General features: G+C 45.1%; 1 protein-coding gene across 1 annotated transcript in view; it reads left to right on the forward strand.

Annotated features, from left to right (window-relative positions):
• The window catches only part of ccser1 (coiled-coil serine-rich protein 1), a 106,470-nt gene that overhangs the window by 27,039 nt on the left and 58,880 nt on the right, over positions 1–20,551 (forward strand). Inside the window, exons 6-9 of the mRNA XM_039013150.1 lie at positions 4,819–4,975; positions 7,262–7,339; positions 9,953–10,030; positions 11,809–11,886. Coding sequence (XP_038869078.1) covers positions 4,819–4,975; positions 7,262–7,339; positions 9,953–10,030; positions 11,809–11,886 — 391 coding nt within the window. The remainder of the gene's footprint in view (positions 1–4,818; positions 4,976–7,261; positions 7,340–9,952; positions 10,031–11,808; positions 11,887–20,551) is intronic.

Below are 20,551 nucleotides of genomic sequence, written 5' to 3' on the forward strand. Positions count from 1 at the left end.
AATCGCAGGCGTACCCTGATGGCATGCTCCTAATGTTGATGCCGTGTGACAGGGGAGAAGGGTGCCACGCATGGGAGCATGCACATGTTTACACGGCAGTCTCGTGTGCAAGCAGCTAATTACTGTAGGAGGAGAAAGTCGTGGCCTGAAACCTGGCCTAGATATGAGATTCATCATCCTCTGTCCTTTCACCACCAACCAACCAGTGATACATAGACATGGTCCATTTGTTGTGATGACCCTGGTCCTTTCTAAACAGCATTTATGTCTTCCACCACCTTGGTTTTTCATTGTTTTTATGCACACATTGCGTTGTGACGGCGGCATGGAGAGTCGAGAGTTGCACGTTTTTTTGGGTGACTGTACAGTGCATGTCAAGACTAGTAGGCAAATGCCCTCACGAATTTTACGAGGCTTTTGGGTTTGTAAATGGTTAACAGGCCCCAACATCTTTAGAATAAACAAATCAACATAAATGGCTTGGAGCACAAACACATCAGGCCCTAATTCAGAGAGTTTTAAATCCTTGCAGTTCATCCCGTGCCAAGAGCTCATGTGTCCCAGCCATCACATGTTGCCCATCATACACACAAGCACGCACATACACACAGTCCAAGTCCAATTAGGCCTATCAGGAAAAAGTTCAGGTTCTGTGGGAGAATACGTTATAGCTGATTGGAGGACTTCACATGTAGCCCTAGTCAAAGATTTAGAAGAATACAAACATAACTACAATTAGGAAATACAACAATTACAAATACCAGAAGTCTGAATTTTTCACAATCCTGGCTAGATAGAGGTACTGTATTTTAGGGTAATACTTGACAAAATCGATAACTGGTAATGACTTCTTTCCCTTAAACCGTCTAACTGGGGCAACGACATACATTTTTGGGGAAATAGCTAATTTTGGGGAAAGCACAACAACATCCCATTACAGATGGTTTACCACCAATCCTGTGGAGCATTGAATTATGTGGCCTGCTGTGTGTCTGGCTGGGAGACTAGGCAATACACTCACCGTAGTGTTGGTATAGAATGCTTATGTTGAGAGATGAAAGCAGCCCAGGACACTCTGCCTTTGGTCGACAGTCTCAATGTTAATTGACTCTGTGTTGTGAGGACAATGCAGCCTGGTGAGTGACAAGGATTTATTCATATTTATTGCAGTCCCAGCTAATGCTTTTTAGGCAGCCATAATTCATTTGACTACGTGTAAGTATTTGTCAGTTGGCCTTCTCTGGAATTGGAAAGCATTTACAAAAAGAGAAACGTGTTGCTCTGAGCACAAGAAATCATTTTCTGTGGGAGTTCAGTCAAAATATTTAAACTCCAAAGTTAATTGGATTTTTCAGAATAGTGAAATGGATCACGTTGAATGTTTCTGCAAAGAAAGCTTTGTATTGCAGCGTTGGTAAGTTGACAGCCAGTCACATCCTGTAGTAGTCCTAGTGTCTGCAGGTGCCTGGCTTGGTCTGCTCTGTGCCTGCCCTGCTCTGTTTATCCACTACAGGCCTACAGTACAAACACCCAGAGACAGACCAGAGGACACTGGCTATCAGCCCTAATCCACAGCCTTGACGAAGTGACAAGATTGATCGTCCTAAGGAGAGAAATCACGCCTCCTGTAGGTTATTCATCATCTTGCTGAGGAGACTGTCTGCAGCCGCATACATACACTATATATACAAAAGTATGTGGACACCCCTTCAAATGAGTGGATTTCGCTATTTCAGCCACATCCGTTGCTGACAGGTGTATAAAATTGAACACACAGCCATGCAATCTCCATAAACAAACATTGGTAGTAGAATGGCCTTACTGAAGAGCTCAGTGACTTTCAACGTGGCACTGTCATAAGATGCCACCTCTCCAACAAGTCCGTTTTTTACATTTCTGCCCTGGTAGAGCTGCCCCGGTCAACTGTAAGTGCTGTTATTATGAAGTGGAAACGTTTAGGAGCAACAACGGCTCAACCGCAAGGTGGTAGGCCATACAAGCACACAGAACGGGACCGCCGAATTCTGGAGTAAAAATCGTTGCTACACTCACTACCAATTTCCAAACTGCCTTTGGAAGCAATGCCAGCACAAGAACTGTTCGTTGGGAGCTTCCTGAAATGGGTTTCCATGGCCGGGCAGCAGCACACAAGCCTATGATCGCAATGCGAAGTGTCTGCTGGAGTGTTGTAAAGCTCGGCGCCATTTGACTCTGGAACAGTGTAAATGCGGTCTCGGACAGACCGATAAATCTGTGTTTGGTAGATGCCAGGAGAACGCTACCTGCTCAAATGCATAGTGCCAACTGTCAAGTTTGATGGAGGAGGAATAATGGTCTGGGGCTGTTTTTCATGGTGTGGGCTAGTCCCCTTAGTTCCATTGAAGGGAAATATTAACGCTACAGCATACAATGACATTCTAGATGATTCTGTACTTCCAACTTTGTGGCAACAGTTTGGGGAAGGCCCTTTCCTGTTTTAGCATGACAATGCCCCTGTGCACAAAGCGAGATCTATACAGAAATAGTTTATTGAGATCGGTGTGGAAGAACTTGACTGGCCTGCACAGAGCCTGACCTCAACCATCTAACACCTTCGGGATGAATTGGAACGCATACTGCGAGCCAGGCCTAATCACCCAACATCAGTGCTGAGATGTGAGTCCTCCATGGCTCCAACACACATAGAACCAGCCACTGCACACTCACCTCAGGAGAGCAAACCAATTCATCTGTGGCATCATGTAGACGTAAGCATTGATGACTGAAATATTTCAGACCACATTCATCCACCTCCGCATCCCCTTGAGCAATTTATGCTTAATGTTAATCCGTTAAAAGAAGACTTTCATCTTGACTTCTCCGCATTTCTGAAATCTATTGTTTCTGTGTTTGTTTTGGGAGGGAGAGGCTCCATCTGGCCTGATTGGTCAACAGGCAGGAAATCAGAGGAGGCCTGTGTGATGGATCATGTCTTTAGTCAGGTGTTCTGTGTAGACCCACTTTCTCTCATCACTACCTATAGAACACATGTCAATGCAAGTGCTTCTGGGGACATTTGAACGCTTGACTACGTTTTAATTGTTGCGGCTTGCAAACGAGAGTATTATGACGAGACGTTTTTGCTACTAGTTTTCCCAACAAAACACTCGTCTTGGATGGTCTTTTGTGCCAATAAAGCATTGGTGAACCGAAGGGATCTTAATGTCCGTGCTAAAACTCTCCTGGTCTAGGTGTTATGGATACTGTTTATAATGAGCTAGAGCCTCCTGATTTTTTGTGTTGTTGTTGCATGCAAGCTCTCTTTGTTGTCGCTCAACTTTTGAAAATGTCATGTCGCAGTCGCACAACACAGTAGTGTAAAAAGTGTCAACAGTATGAAAAATAAATGTCCGTGTAAAGCTGAAGTTATTTATTATCAAACTTCAGATTAATTGATCAAGGAATATTTTATTAGATGTCGATGGCAAGCCGAATTTATGCCATACCCTAAGGACTCACGCCTTCCTTTCAATGACAGTCTGTTATGTATCGCTCAGATATCCAACTCACTCATGGTCTTCTTCTACAATGGCCTGCGTAGGAAGAGAACCAACTGGAGCGAATTTGGGGCCGCAGTCAATTTTGTTTGCAATCAAAACATCCCAATCCCCACATCTCCATTTTGCGGAGGAGGGTAAGGAAGTGAAATGAAGGATTCAACTGTTGATAAAGTTATCTGGACACCATTAATCTCTCATTGCTCAAACTCTGGGCAGGTGGAACTCTAATGCAATGTCTCGAACACAGTTGAGCAATGTTTTACGAGGAACACTCAGATTCCTTTTTACACCTAATATCTGCGATGGTAATCGCTCATATGAAATAATTCATCACAGCTCCTGTCCTCCCGGGAATGAAGTATCTCAAACGAGGAAGTGGATCCAATTTATATTTGCGGACATGGTTCATTTTCTCGGCTGCCTATTTGGAGCAACACTGAAGTGACACCTGGACCTCTTTGGCTGCATGATGAGGGGGGGTTTATCATCAGACGGAGCAACTCTTTTAAGCGAAGTTCACACAGGCCCTTAGAGAGAATCTAGACTCATCTCGTCAACTGTTTTGTTTTTCTGTGTGAACAGGTTCCAGTGTTCTAAACTCTGAACACAACTGGCAAACTCTCAACCAGTCCATTTGAGATGAGTCTAGATTCTGTTTGAACTCTGCATTAGATAACGTGTCATTAAAGAAAGTGCCTTCTGTCTTTAAAATGCTATGTTCAGCCCACAATACATTTAAGATGCTGTAGGCCTATTGGTAAAGGATGTTGTAAAGGGACTCTTTAGGTGAGCCCTAATCAACGAACAAACAGTGTAGGACATACTACTTTATTTTCAATGATTTGAATTGTGTATTTAAGCAAAAAGGAGTTGTGGTATATGGCCAGTATACCACGGCTAAGGGCTGTTTTTATGCACGACGCAACGCGGACTGCCTGGATACAGCCATTAGCCGTGGTATATTGGCCATATACCACAACCCCCGAGGTGCCTTATTCCTATTATAAACTGGTTACCAACATAATTACAAGACTATAATAATAATTTTTGTAATTTTTTTCCCCCATACCCGGGGTATCCGGTTTGATATACCATGGCTTTCAGCCAATGGACTCAAACCACCCAGTTTATAATAGTGAATAAATAGGACTTTGGCACATTTATTCTCCTTTGCAACTGTAGTATTTTAAGTTAGGAGCTATCTGTGAATATGCCCCCCCTTCTGTGCATGTTTGTTCCGATTTGTGGGTGTGAAGGTGGCTCTGTGCTTGTGTTCCAGGGAGCCTTGCCGGCCGACCACCCTGCTGCCGGCTGACTGGTGCCTGGGCCGGGAGGACGAGGCCCCGGGGCTGGAGGCACTACCCCTCAGGCTGATGCAGCAGGACTGCACTTCCGTCAAGACCCTGCTGCTGCGCCTCCGGAGGACCCTGCAGGAGGTAGGCTGCAGTAGTACCACCTGTCACACCTTACACCAGGGGTATTCAAATCAGAGCCTAGATGTCCAGGGTCCTGCTGGTTTTCTGTTCTACCTGATAATTAGTTGCACACACTTGGTTTCCCAGCCAGGTTTAAATCAGTCTTTGATTAGAGGGGAAGAATGAAAATCAGCAGTGGAACTGGCTTCGACGTCCAGATTTGAATTTACACTCCACTCACTGCAGTACGCAAGCAAGGGGGGTGGAAGAATAGGGTAAACATGGCTCTTCCCCCTGCAAGTTCATTCATAACTACATAGTAGTCGATAGAAACTGTCATACCCATGGATTACAAAGGTCCTAGATAATGGGCATTAGTAACTCAATCATCCATTTGATAGCAACACATGATGTAGCCTACATCAGAATGGTGGATGTAGCAGCAGCACAGCAGTCCCAATACCAGCCAGTCTCTACCAGTATTCTGCTCTATCAGCTCTGAACATGGTATATTTAAACCTCAAAAACAAGTGCTGGAAGTAATTTACATTTGTTCATTTAAATAGCTGTGTGCTTTTGGCGTTGTCACACAGTGAAGCCTGGAGCTTGTTAAAGCCTCAGCCTGACGCCATGCCCTCCGCAGCTTTTTAAATGCCTTTGTGTATTTAATGGGGGTTTTAATTCTGGGAATGGATAGTATCTAGAGTGGCTAGGGAAACGCAATCAAATTACATCCCACTATTATAAATGTGATTAGCTATTTGTGTAATGGCTAATTAACTGAAAAATCACACAGCACTCCATGGTGTTTGGTTAACATTTAATTCTTGGAATCCATTCCACAATAACCGTGGACCAGAACCAGTCCTACAGTACCAAGCGTGGCTGCTCTGGTAGAAAAACAATGCCTCTAACAGTAGCAGAATGATTATATTCCTTGGTGACAAGACATTAGGCACTGCTGGCCAAGCAGTAATTCACAACATCCTATGTTGCTTTGAAGGTCATCTCCCCCTAGTAGCACCTGCTAGTAGCTGCTGTGTTTTAAACTGAGATCCAAGCCAACACAAAAAGATCACAATGCGAGTCGAATGATGCACTGTCTGATTCTCTCTGTTATTTGTTCATCTTTTTGCGTTTTCTCAAAAAGACCCATCAGCCAGATAAAATTAAGTCTACATTAACAATTAGAGGCTGTACAGGAGAAGGGCCAGAGAGGAGCACACAACAGAAGAACATGAATATTGAAGAGGAAATTGTTTGCCCTCTCTGCTGACTCCGTACTCTCATTAACTTGCAAATGCGCTGCCTTCCATCGCCGTATGTAACAAGACCGCTCAGTAACAAGAAATAAGAATGACTTGTTTATTTACTTTGCATTTTATTTGCTTGACCTCGTGATATTGAGACCTGGCGGTTTTTCTTCTCCGTTCCCGCTCTGTGGTGTTTCATCCTCTCCACATCCAGAATAAAACGCTCTAATATTGGATATAACACAGCAGTGCGGGGCATCTCTGCTCAGCCAAAAGAATCTTATTGCACCGCATGCTTTTCAGAGGCTCCTAATACCTATGAAAGTCAAGTTTTTAAAGGGGTAAAAAGCCTTTAGTCATTTGAAGCGTTACATTTCCTAATTTGAATATGATGATTAAATACTCTATCGAAGTGGGCCGAGGGCCATGTTATTAATTTATCATCTCTGGTCACTGAGCTCTGGCACCTCAAATAAGGAGAAAAGCATGTCTATGAATGCTTTCAGGGCAGTGCCATGCCGAAATTGCACCTTATTTAATTGTTCAGACATTTCCACGCAAGCCTGTAGAAAAATGTAGACCTTAAACCTGCATGTGGGATACACATTGATGAAAGTTGACACATTCGGGCCGGACTAGTCTGACTACGTTGCACCTTTTAAGTGGACATAGGACTGCTTCTCTGAAAGGGGGCATCCAAACACATAATATATGACGATTATTACCCAGTTTGGGCAATCTATGTATTGAGGTATGTTAATAGATAAGTGTACAACTGAACCTACATGTGACAGAATAGTCACTGTACAATAGTCTTGATGTCACTGTAAATGGCAAGAAGGCAGCAAGTTATTTTAAGAGCTCATGTTTCAGCTACCCATTGCTGTGTATTTAGTCACATTCCTATCTCTTGTGACATATTTTATCCTCTCACCTCAAAATAATATGGTAACATTTCAAAATTGTGAATGTCACAGTTTTTTAATGTGCTCATGTTATTGATGTTTTTTTTCAGTTTCTTTCTAAATGTCACCTTCTCTCTCACCCTCCTCAGAGCACTGACACAAGTCCTGCAAGCAGTCTCCATTCTCTCCCCATCAGCCCCTGTAGTGAGAAGTCACTGCCCCTAAAGGTAACTGTTTTTTCAGCTAACAACTCTCTTTTGCAAGGCTCAACCACAACCGGTACCTATCTATGCCATGCTGTATACATGTACAAGTAGTGCTTTTTCGAGCCTCAACACATTCAGAAGTGTTTTCTACCACCCGCAGAGTTCTTTTAAGTGATTTGTTTGTGAGTTAGATCTTCTTTCATGCCTGCTTTCTCTCGGCATGCCCAGGAACATTTTCCAGTCCTTCTGCTTCTTAAAGTGCCACCGAAACTTGACGGGGCTGAGTCTTTCTCAGCCATAGCATCAGTGGAATTTGATCTCAATGAGATGATCTCATTAATCCCTTTGGGAAAGTCTTGGGGTGGCAGGGGAGGTTTATCAAATGGGCTTTTGTCAGGGTTTCTGAGGAAAAGGGGATTTAGTTTGGTGGCGGGCGGCAGAGTTTTTGTTGCGCTTTTGGGGCGGAGAGCACAGGAGTGGAAATTAGGTCTGTGTGTGTGTGTCTCTGTGTGTGTGTGTCCTCCTTACTGACCTACATGGAACTATGGCACCAGCAAGAGCAGTAACACTGCACAGGCAGAGCGCTGTGTGACGCTCTGGTCCGTTCCTACCTTCTCTTCGCATGGAGAGGGAGGGGGAGGGAGCTGAGAATAGGAGCCCATGCATCTGACGTTGTGTTGGATGACAGGGGAGACGGGTGGGTCTCGTCCTGACGTTCCAGAAAAATCTGAGTTTAAAAATAAAGCCCCGCAACCCACCTGAGACGAAACCGTGTCACTCCTTGTCCTACTTTGAGCAAAAACTTCCTTTAGGGAACATTTGTTATCCCTGCCTTTTTATAATTAGCGCCCTCGGAAAGCGGCTCCCGTGGAGAGCACAGCTTTTTTCACTGCTCCTCCTCGGGTGGAGGCGATCTCATTGAAATGCCAAGCTCATCAATTGCCTGATGTGTTCCGCATAACCTTTTCCCCAAACGCTACACTTTTGTGTTGTCTCTGTACAAACAGGTGGCAGGACAGGCAGCACTTTCTGACAGTCTGTCCAGAGGCCAGATAAGCCTGCAGATAAACCTGAACTTTTTAGAAAACTTTGGCAGCTTTGGCAACTGTGCCAACTGCTGTTTCTTGTCATGGCCCGGCCACATGTGCTGTAAACATTCAACCCCCCCAATTCTTGTTTAATTCAGTCAATTCGGGAAGTAAATTGAAATGACAATTTTCCTCAATGGATCGCTGATGAAAATATTTATGTTTGGAATTGGAATTGAGCCCAACCCTGATACAGACATTGAGCCCAACTCTGTTAACCTTGGGTGGTCAGGATAATTGTGAGGACGGAGAGATGCTGCATACGTAATGTTCTGTTTATTCATAGGGGTGATGGAGGGTAGTGTGCTGCTGTGCTTCCCTGCGAGTCTGTGGGACTGGGACCCTCTCTCACTCTCCCTCTCTCACCCCTCCCACCCCCCCAGAGGTCCTAGCTATGGTAATGTGCAGATAAAATGCCTGTCCGTGAACATCTCTAATGAAGACAGATTTAAGGATTCCCCTCAGGCGAAGGTTTAGAGGGTGTTTCATTTCCTTGTTTACTCTGTGACCTCCTCGGGACATGACCCCACCTAAGAGGGACAAAAACACAGGCTTTCATGGCATTATCTGGCTAATAATATTGACATTTAGTTTGAACATGTGCATAGCAAGGTCTATTTCAGAAAGAAACAAACTGTTAAGAAGGAGAGCGCAGTAACAGTGGGTCAGAAAACAGTGACTGACAGAGACGTTTGAGGTTGTGTGAGAAACCCAAAGAAAATAAATAACGGGCATATAGCAGCAGAAGGCACTAAGCCAATTCAAGTTTGCAACATGGGGTTACTTAGAACACATGGTATGATAGTTTGGTAACAGACTAATGGTCTTATAATGTTGTTGCCCATCCATTGCCTTGAGCTTACCTTTCTTTTGAAGGGATCTGCCAGGGCTCTCATTATAGCAGAACATCAGTAAGGGAAACTCATCCAAAGTGCACATTGAGCAATCAGTACAGATTTCATAAACAACATGGCCGCCTGAGAAAGCGCAGCAAGGGTTGAGGACCTTTGCACAAAGTATCTGCCTGGGGGTTCTGGGCAAGAGATTGATTGGCCTCAACTTGCCTTATGTAACTCACAGCCACATTGTTCTAGTTTTTCTGCAGCCGTGCCATACGCCATTTTCTTGGCTCCGTGTTGGTGGACTTTTGTTTCACTCTCACTCGCCCTTGCTCGCTCTCTCTCGACCAGGGCGTTTTGAAGTGGGCCATCTTGGTTGTGTGAGTGGGTGTATGGTTCCTGCCATGGTCTCTCCTGCCTAGGGCCTGCTCCATCCTCTCCTGTCTTTGGAAGTGCCTCCCTCCCCTATCTTTAATGGCTGCGGTCATAGTTTACCAGAGGAGTCCTTGCATGTACTCTCCACACAATTTTCACTCCTTTCTCCGCCTCCCTGTTCACTTGTAACATAATATAGTGGTCTGTGTTCTAAATCCACATTCTAGCCATCACCAACTCTAAGGTAGTGCTGTGGTGGCTCAGTGTTCACCTCCCCTAACTTATTCCCGTTCTGAAGTACTGTATGTGACTTTGTCTGTACTCCTTTCCAGGAGCCGGGGAGGGAAGAGGCTCTGCTGCGGCAGCTGAGGGAGAAGGATGAGCTGATCTTCCGACTGCAGGCTGAACTGGTGAGAGACGTACTGTAGCGCTACCACAATGTTTGAGAAGACTGTCTGAACATTGAATTTGTGTGTTGTCTTCCATTTAGAAATTCAGATCACTTCGATACAATAGAGTACAATTAAATACAGAATGGGATACAAAAGTGCTGTCTTTCAAAGTTGCCTGTGCAAAACAGAAACAACTTGGTCCGATTGACATAGCAGCTCCTTTTGGGTATGGAACACCTCAGCACGGTGCACACAGACAGCATCTCTGCTTGTAGGAGTTCCTCTGAGTTTCCTGGACTGGCTGCTCTGAGAGACAAACACACAGACTGTGGATAATATGCATTACATGGTTAGGAGCTAGATTGACATACAGGGGGAACAGCAAAAAATATTAGCTACTCACCACTAGTGTGGATGATGACGACGACGAGCGAGTGAAGTGGGGGAGTCCATGACAACAGCAGAGGGCACTGAGGAGACTCTTCTAATAGTAGTAACCCCCCCACCCATTTGTTTCCTTGTTTATGACTTTCTCCAGCCTATCACATGCAGCATTGCTCTCTCCTCTCCCTGTCGTTAATATAAATGAAAGAGAAATATGAAGGGGAAAAGTACAGTGTTGTTGAATGCTAATTTTAATCTGCTTTGACCAAATTTTAGAAAGCTACAAAAAAGTTAAACAAATAAATCATGTTTGGAATCGGATCAAAACCCAAAATGCTTTAAATGCAAGACTGGAATGTCAAGTATTTTGGGAGGGTTTGTAGAGCTGTTGTCAAGTTGATATATTGCTCTGAGAAAGAATATAATTTGATACGTTGCTCCGGAGGCTTCACACATCGTCTTTTCTATGTCACATGCCTGGTGCCGCCATTATGCTCCATAGGGTCGGTTCCCGTTTTGACATCTGTGTACTTGCACATTCTGGTTCTAGGTACCGATTGCTCCTCTCTCCTTCTCCTCAGACTACCATATGGTCCATAGGAAAACACAGACTGAGCAATGTGTTGTTGGCCCAGCTCAGATAAGGATGGCCCAATCAATCAGGTTCCTCGTGAATTGAGGATCTCAGCCAAAGACGAGGGATTTTGGAAGCCCCCGTACTGTTTGAAATCTGGCGCGGTTGGTGTGACGATACTCACTCTCCGGCAGATTGCATGCTGCACACACCAGCCATGTCTGCTGCGACAGCATACCTCACTTAAATTCAGGGCATATGCCTCAGATTTCTGAACCCTAATTGGTAGAATTGATATTAACAGAACGTAACACTCACCAGCAGCATTGCAGCGGAATCGTAAGCAGCCCCTCAAAAAAGGGCTGTATTTTCAAGGAAACGGCAGCTCTTTAGCCAAATCTGTCCACTGAGAAGCATTCATTTTGCCCGAGTAAGACCTTGCAGCACATTGGCCAGCACTCCCTGTCAGTTTTTTATTTTTTGGTGCACTTTGCGAGCTAACGTGGTTCAATATTTGCTGACGAAATCCTCCCTGCATGTCTTTCAAAAAAACATTCCTGCCCCAGTGATTTTAGGGGTTTGTTGGATGGAATGGAATATTTTCTGTGGTGCTTTTTTGGCATGTGGTGTTCTTAAACCGCATGCACTAAAAAGAGGTAGTAGTAATACTACTAGGTTCTGGGATTTTTCATAGTCAAGCCACATGGTCAGGACAAAACTCCTGGCACTAACTATGTAGGCTGGGAGTTGTTCCTGACCGCATGACCTGACCAGGAAGAACTCTGGGCCGTAGTATGAGTGACCGTCTCTGACGTTGGTCTGTGTGTTCTGCGTGCAGGAGAGTGCCAAAGCTGCCCTGAAGCCCACCTGCCAAAAACCTGACCGAACTACGCAGACTGACCCTCTTGGACCAGAGGTGAGTCCACAGATCACTCTGCTAGAACAGAGATCCAAATGGAACTGTTGAGGCACCCCTGCCGTTTAGCATCCGTCTTTTTTCAAATGGAATATGGCCTCCCATAGATCTTTCCTTTTGGAGATGTCTTAGACATTCAGCAGCCTCAGCGGTATCTCACTCCCATTGTAAAGTGCTGTCTATTCTATGAGAGCTATGGGTCCGGCCCAGTCTTCTGTTCAACTTGCCTGGCCGAGGGTGTTGGGACCGTTTGGGAACACGGGACTTAACAGATGACTGCCTAAAATGAGGCATCTCTATAATAGCAACAAAAAAAGCATAGTGAGTTTGTCTTTCTTGTTGTCTCTGGAACATTCCCCACTTCACATGCACACAATGACAATGGATATGGTTCTTAACTAAGCTACATACTCCTTTACACACACAGTGCACATCAACAGACATAGATAGCACATGTTGTGTTCACATTTTCCTCACAATATTAAGTATGGCTTACTTTTTGCAAAAAAACTTAGAGACAGCAAAAGAAATGACAGCTTAACTAGATTTTAAGAACACATCTGGAAACGGCACGATGTGACTGACTAAATGTCCGTGGCTATGTGTGCTCCTGTGTTCTTTCATTTCATGTGCCTAACGATTAGGTTAAATTTCAGAGTTACTCGTACAAAAAAGGTTTGTCTGTACAGTGTGGCGAAGCACATATGGACCAAAATGGTCACTTAATCATTTAGTTAAGGCTGTAACGGGCTGGTCTTAGTGGAGGGGTTCTGTTATCGTGCATTTATATGGCTGGCATCACACAATGTTTGCATACAGCTAAGCAGTGGAAAAAGCACTGAGAGTGGGGTTCATCATCGGAATCATTAATTTTCTATCACTCTGACATGGGTTTTAGTGGGCGATGCATTCCTCTGCCCATACAAAGATAGGCTCGTGTATATATTTTTCTCATTAAATTTCTCTAGTCTTTGTTTGCTGTTCTTACTAATGTGCTTCCATAATGTACATTCAAATGGCCCCCTGTAATTGCCTCCACTGGTTCGGGGCCTAATGCAACACAAATGTGTCATCACCCCATTATACTTGGCCTTGAGTGTCATCGCTGAAAGGAACACGGGCGAATTGGAGATTGTGCCGATGAAGAAAGCTTGCATATATTATGTTATTGCGTAAGTCTTAAGGACTGCTTTTCTGAAGTTTTCCCTCTTCTTGCTTGGGGTAATGGAGTTGAAGTGGTGTGTCATGAAGATACGCGTGTATCGTCTCGATACATCAGCTGTCTCATGTACTGTAGCGTTCCACATGACCACGTTCTTTACCGCTCCCAAGGTTTTACAGGTTACTTTACTCAGCAACAGCAGCAGCAGTAGTAGCAGCAGCAGACGAGTTGCCATCTTCAGGCTCCCGTGCGTATATACTGCAAACCTTTATAGGTTACAACATCGAGGACAGGCAGTTATCTAAAGTGTGTCTACAAGTGGGTCAGCTATTTCGAAGGCTGGTGTGACTTCAGGAGGACGTCTTATTTTTTTGGAGCACTTTCTCCCTCTCTCCATTGGAGCTAATTCACTTACAGGGAGAGGCAGAGCAAGCACTGTACTCTCCGTCCAGCCACATACCACCACCAGAGACTGCCCTGTGTCCACTCTGTTTTGGTCATCAGTCCTGTCCACCCGCTCCAAAAGAACCAAGGCTCTGGAGCAAAGACTTCTCAAAGTCCCAGGAAAGTTGTTGGGCCAAGCACCCACGCATCACGCAGCCGGAAGTGCATGTTCCTACATAGGTGAACCAATGAAGAGAGGAAGAATTGAGTTTGAAAATACGCGCTTCAAGTGTAGATAGCAAATGCATGAGCAAGGCAGTCGAATGACTCAGCAGAATTAATAGATGGTGAAGCCTCTCGCGTCTTCAGATACTATTTAAGGATTTCCAGCACTGAGAGGGGGAGAAAGAAAAAGAGTAGAGCGAATGTGTTGCCAGAAGGAGAGGCTATTTGATGTCCTGCAGAGACTTAAGAGCTCGAGGTACAGGGTATTTGAAAGGTTTTTCAGGAGCTTGAATCGATTGAGATTGTGCATTAAATTGGCTTGGAGAAGTAAGCATTCTTAAGAGGGACATTTTATAGGGAATCAAAAGTACTTGATGTGCAGCACTCTTCCCTCTTTCTTTTCTCTGTGCCCCTCTCTCCAGTCTCCTTGTGGTCACTGTTGTCGCTACTTAAAAGGATGAAGGGTACCGCTAAAAGCCCGGGAATTTATAGTGTTGCCTGTAAGCTGTTGTAGACAGTCATTTAAATGGAAAAACACTTAAGCGAACATTTAGTCCCCCTCTATAGGGGAGATAAGATGTTAAATGGATTGCCTTTCTTCCAGAAGATTCCTCTTGCAGTCATAAATCAGTTTTTAGTGGAATGACAGCACTTATTAAAGAGGCTCCATGAACATGGAGCAGACTGGCATCCCTGTGCCATGTGCCAGCCAGATGCCAGCGGGGATTCTGTGCTGGGAGCAGGCCACCAAGCCCTGGCAATGCAATCCTCCTGCTCTCCACTGCTCTGTAAACACCTGTGCAAAGGTACATGGCGACCATTTCAACTCGGACATCAAACTTCACCCTGCTGGGCTCTCACATCTCTCCTCGGCCCTGAACTCCATTCCCAACACTTTCAGCATTCCGAGAGGCGCCTGCGGAGCGTTCTACGCTTTCCTAATCTCTGATCCCAGCAGGAAAGATGGGGAGCGCACCAGGGGTATAAGAAGAGGCTTCCACTGCAAAGCACTTCCCACAACAAACCCTCTCCTTCAGTTTCTCGGTTTTGATTGTGTTGTTTTTATCTGTTGCCGTTTTATTCTCGGTACAATCATATTGTGTCTTTGAAGCTCATGTCCTCAACCCTGGCTCCTTGTTCAGAGGGAGCTGTGAATGAGGGTCAGGAATGATAAATTATGTGCTATTGACAGCCACTGTGTTGACAACTAGATGCTAGTTGACAACTACACTGAACGAAAATATAAACTCAATTTTAAGGATTTTACTATGTTACAGTTCATATAAGGAAATCAGTCGATTGAAATAAAGTCATTATGCCCTAATCTATGGATTTCACATGACTGGTGCAGGTGCACAGCCATGGGTGGGCCTGGGAGGGCATAGGTCCACCCACTTGAACGACTGTGGCGCCAGACCCAGCCAATCAGAATGAGTTTTCCCCACAAAAGGTCTGTTTCCTCAGCTGTCCGGTGGCTGGTCTCAGTCTATCGCGCAGGTGAAGAAGCCGGATGTGGAGGTCCTGGGCTTGTGTGGTTACACGTGGTCTGTGGTTGTGATGCCAGTTCAACATACTGCCAAATTCTCTAAAACAACGTTGGAGGCGGCTTATGGTAGATAATTGAACATTTCATTCTCTGGCAGCAGCTCTGGTTGACATTCCTGCAGTCAGCATGCCAATTGCATGCTCCCTCAACTTGAGACATCTGTGGTATTGTGTTGTGCGACAAAACTGCACATTTTAGTGGCCTTTTATTGTCCCCAGCACAAAGTGCACCTGTGTAATTATCATGCTGTTTAATCAGCTTCCTGATATGCCACACCTGTCAGGTGGATGTATTATCTAGGAAAAAGAGAAATGCTCACTAACATGATGTCAACAAATTTGTACACAAAATTTGAGAGAAATAAGCTTTTTGTGCGTTATGGAACATTTCTGGGATCTTTTATTTCAGCTCATAAAACATGGGACCAACACTTTACATGTTGCGTTTATATTTTTGTTCAGTATAGATGGGCCTGGCTCTTTCTACGTGAAGATGGATATGTACTGAGAGTTGAGATCGAAACCGAGGAAAAGTGGGGAGATGATGTCTATGGGAATTGTAAAGGAAGAGATTTAGAAGTGTTTTTAAGGCACAGTTTGCCTGTTTAAAATGTATTTAACCTTTATTTAACTAGGCAAGTCAGTTAAGAACAAATTCTTATATACAATGATGGCCAAATGCTTGAATGGGACACATTTGTATCAAAGGTATATGAATCTAAACTCAGCAAAAAAATAAACATCCCTTTTTCAGGACCCTGTCTTTCAAAGATAATTCATAAAAATCCAAATAACTTCAGAGATCTTCATTGTAAAGGGTTTAAACACCGTTTCCCATGCTTGTTCAATGAAACATAAATAATTAATGAACATGCACCTGTGGAACGGTCGTTAAGACACTAACAGCTTACAGACGGTAGGCAATTAAGGTCACAGTTATGAAACCTTAGGACACTAAAGAGGCCTTTCTACTAACTCTGAAAAACACCAAAAGAAAGATGCCCAGGGTCCCTGCTCATCTGCGTGAACGTGCCTTAGGCATGCTGCAAGGAGGCATGATGACTGCAGATGTGGCCAGGGCAATAAATTGCAATGTCCGTACTGTGAGACGCCTAAGACAGCGCTACAGGGAGACAGGACAGACAGCTGATCGTCCTCGCAGTGGCAGACCACGTGTAACAACACCTGCACAGGATTGGTACATCCGAACATCACACCTGCGAGACAGGTACAGGATGGCAACAACAACTGCCCGAGTTACACCAGGAACGCACAATCCCTCCATCAGTGCTCAGACTGTCCACAATAGGCTGAGAGTGGCTGGACTGAGGGCTTGTAAGGCAGGTCCTCACCAGACATCACTGGCAACAATGTCGCCTATGGGCACAAACCCACCGTTGCTGGACCAGACAGGACTGGCAAAAAGTGCTATTCACTGACAAGTTGCGGTTTTGTCTCACCATGGGTGATGGTCGGATTTGCGTTTATCGTCGAAGGAATGAGCGTTACACCGAGGCCTGTACTCTGGAGCGGGATCCGTTTGGAGGTGGAGGATCTATCATGGTCTGGGGCGGTGTGTCACAGCATCATTGGACTGAGCTTGTTGTCATTGCAGGCAATCTCAATGCTGTGCGTTACAGGGAAGACATCCTCCACCCTCATGTGGTACCCATCCTGCAGGCTCATCCTGACATGACCCTCCAGCATGACAATGCCACCAGCCATACTGCTCGTTCTGTGCGTGATTTTCTGCAAGACAAGAATGTCAGTTTTCTGCCATGGCCAGTGAGGAGCCCGGAACTCAATCCCATTGAGCACGTCTGGGACCTGTTGGATCGGACGGTGAGGGCTAGGGCCATTCCCCCCAGAAATGTCTGGGAACTTGCAGGTGCCTTGATGGAAGAGTGGGGTAACATCTCACAGCAAGAACTGGAAAATCTGGTGTAGTCCATGAGGAGGAGATGCACTGCAGTACTTAATGTAGCTGGTGGCTACACCAGATACTTACTGACTTTTGATTTTGACCCGCCCTTTGTTCAGGGACACGTTTTTCCATTTCTGTTAGTCACATGTCTGTGGAACTTGTTCAGTTTATGTCTCAGTTGTTGAATCTTGTTATGGTCATACAAATATTTACACGTTAAGTTTGCTGAAAATAAACGCAGTTGACAGTGAGAGGGCTTAAAAAATATATATATATTACTGAGTTTAGTAGAATTTATCAATATGGTCGGTATTGTTAGGCCTAGAAGTTTGCTTGAGGGACGCAAAGTTTTGAGATTTATGGTATGAAATTCAAAAGTGAAAACTGCATTCTCAACTCTCATTTTAAGCCAAGATTGTTCCTCCTCTGTCCAGATCTACAACCAGCTAATTTAGGTCTCTGTCTCGTCCCCAATTCTAGATCAACCTCTCCTGACTAATGGTAAAGCACTGCAGAAAGTAATCTTTCTGCCCTACTTACACTCCCCTCTTTTTAAATGTCTTCCTACTTCCTCCTCCTTCAGCTGTCCCCCCATCTGTATATCCTTCCTCATCTTTATGGTGCTGGTCTGTCCTCTTTAGACCTTCCTCTCCTTTCCACTCTTTTTGTAATTTCCCTTTTTTTCAATTTTCCTCCCCCGTTCTTCTCCCTCCTCCTCTTTCTGCTGTCCCTCCATCTGTATATCCCAGTTCAGTTTTATGGTTCTGGGTCTCTCCTACTTCTCCCAAGGCCCATATGAGTGTATGCTAAGGTGATTAAATGAGTTCTCGCCTGTGTCCAGACCACGGCGCTTAACCGTAACTCCTTTAGGGCTCCTGACACTGAGTGGGGAGGGGACGAGGATCATACACACCATTAAGCCTGATGTAATGTGTGGGGCGGGCTCCTGTGGCGTCTGCCCGATCTGCATGTTCATGTGCGGTCTGGACGGAGGCAGGGGTATTAGGGCCCTGAAAAGGGAAATAGTGTTTTTACGGTGATTTTACTGTGACCATCAACTTTTACTGGCAGAGGCGTCCCTCTATCTGCCTGCTGTGGTGCTGCAGCAGCTGCCCCTTACTGCAGGAGGCCCCTCCAACGTCCAGACGCAGCCAGGACCTTGTAAACACAGGAGGGCGCTAAGTATGGCAGGTGGAACCTAGAGGGAGACGTACAGGCCTGCAGTCAGGACTTTGGTACTCATACATACTGGATCAGATGAAGGTTATGTGAAGGAAGCCAGAACTTTCTTCCTGTCCTTGTCAACCGACCAGGAGGCCATCGTGCTCAGGACTGACTCCTGGTCCTACATCAACAGGACTAACTCCTGGTCCTACATCAACAGGACTAACTCCTGGTCCTACATCAACAGGACTAACTCCTGGCCCTATATCAATAATATCTACCAGAAGGATGCACTGTTTTAAAAATATATTTTAACATTGGTATCTAGTGCACTATGCGGCTGTAAAGCTGCCATGTTATCCACCCCTGGTTCCCCCCTATTCCAGGTTTGCTGACATTGATCCCAAGATATTGGTGTGTTTTGTTTGCAGGGCAGAGCTTGCGGGAGCACGGTCATGTTGTCACGCAGGCCGCTAAGTAAGTGGTGTTTGATCTGAACTTGTGTGTGTTGTGTTTCCTGCATTGTGGACTACTGGAGAATGCTCCCTGCATTGTACTATACAGTACTGTAGAGAATGTCCCCTGCACCTGAAGCATGGCATGCCAGCTAGGCCCTGGCGACTCTGCCAGTTAGGGCACTACTAGACCCCCAGTCACTGCACCTCCGGAACCCTGCTTTTCACCCTTGACCCTGATCTGTCAACCTTTGTCCACCCCTCCGTGTCCTGTCAGCTGAGCCACAGAGGTCATTGCCTTATGCACTAGCTGACCTCTCCAGTCTGATCTAGGTGCACTATGCTCTAACCCAGCCACATACGTCTCTGCTAGTGCACCGGTTGCATTATGAACGATAGTATGAATCGCTCACTTTCCCTATGGTTCATATTGTGGCCCTTGTCTTCCATGATTGGTTTACCCAGGTTCTGCTATTGTTTCGCTTTGAGTTCTGTGATCGTGGTTTGTTACTAAGCAGTCTCCTTGCATCCACTAACAGCAAGTGCGTGCGTATACCAGGTGGAGTTGTGAGAAGAGTGAACAGACAGTGGGCTGCCTTGTAGAGTCTACCCATAGGGCAGTAGCAGGCATCGATGGATGAAAGCTCCTGTTGGTATGTGCACATGCAGTGCTCCAACATCCTGGACCAGAGCTATAATATGTCACTAGCTCTGGTCCAGGGCATAGCTAGCAGCTATCTAGCTCTGGTCCAGGGTGTAGCTAGTAGCTATCTAGCTCTGGTCCACACTAACTCTACTCCAGGGTGTAGCTAGCTAGCTCTGGTCTGCACTAACTTCTAGCTACACCCTGGATCAGAGCTAATTATTGCGGACCAGAGCTAGTGCGGACCAGAGCTAGCTAGCTAATAGCTACGCCCTGGAACAGAGCTTGTGACAGATTATAGCTCTGGTCCAGGGCGTTAGAACACTATGGGCACATATACCATCTGAGACGCAAGCACATGCTCTTTGAGGTTCGTTCACAGGCCAGGTGGCCTCCGCACGCATAATCTGAATCTGGATGCTTTTCATTGTTTGTGGTTGGTTGGGGTACCTGTCTGGGGTGATTACTAGGACTGTGTGTGTGGATATAATTCCTTGATCCTCATTGGTTTCCCTCGAAGGTACATCTTTTTGCCTGGTTCAGACTTGCAACCATACACAGGCAAGTACGGGGATACAAACAACCTCTGAAATACCCCCGAACTTTGGAATACAACCACTTCTGAGGTTGGTGAATTGTTGTATCTGAAAACATTGCTTTTTTTATTGATGTCTCCAGGTTGTAGTATGTGTACCCCAGGATTTCAGTGGTGCTGAAAAATGTGAGAAATTTACCGGACCCATATGCATTGGGTGAGTAAACTGATTAAGACGTCCATCCACGGTGCTCAGAATGACAAATAACATTTAGAATACGGTAATTCATTTTTTTTAACAGCAAGTCGAGGATACAAGGACGTGCGGCCATTCTTACTGAATTCTGATGTGCACTTTGAAGATGTTAGAATAACTGTTCACATTTACTTTTCCTCGTCCAACAAGACGAGTAACGAACAGCAAAATCACTAGCCTATGTCAATCTACTATCCGCCATAGTAGAAAAGTTGACCTATTTTATTGGTCAGCTTGACAAGAAAGAAATGGCCTATACCAAACAGACTCTGGGACAGTTGTGGGGCGGTAGAGCCCAAAAACAACATTAAAAAGCAACGAGTCTGATGCAACAGATCAGAATAATTATCTTAAAATGTTGATAAACTATTA

This window comes from Salvelinus namaycush, chromosome 18, assembly GCF_016432855.1.
Source record: "Salvelinus namaycush isolate Seneca chromosome 18, SaNama_1.0, whole genome shotgun sequence".
Lineage (NCBI taxonomy): Eukaryota > Metazoa > Chordata > Actinopteri > Salmoniformes > Salmonidae > Salvelinus > Salvelinus namaycush.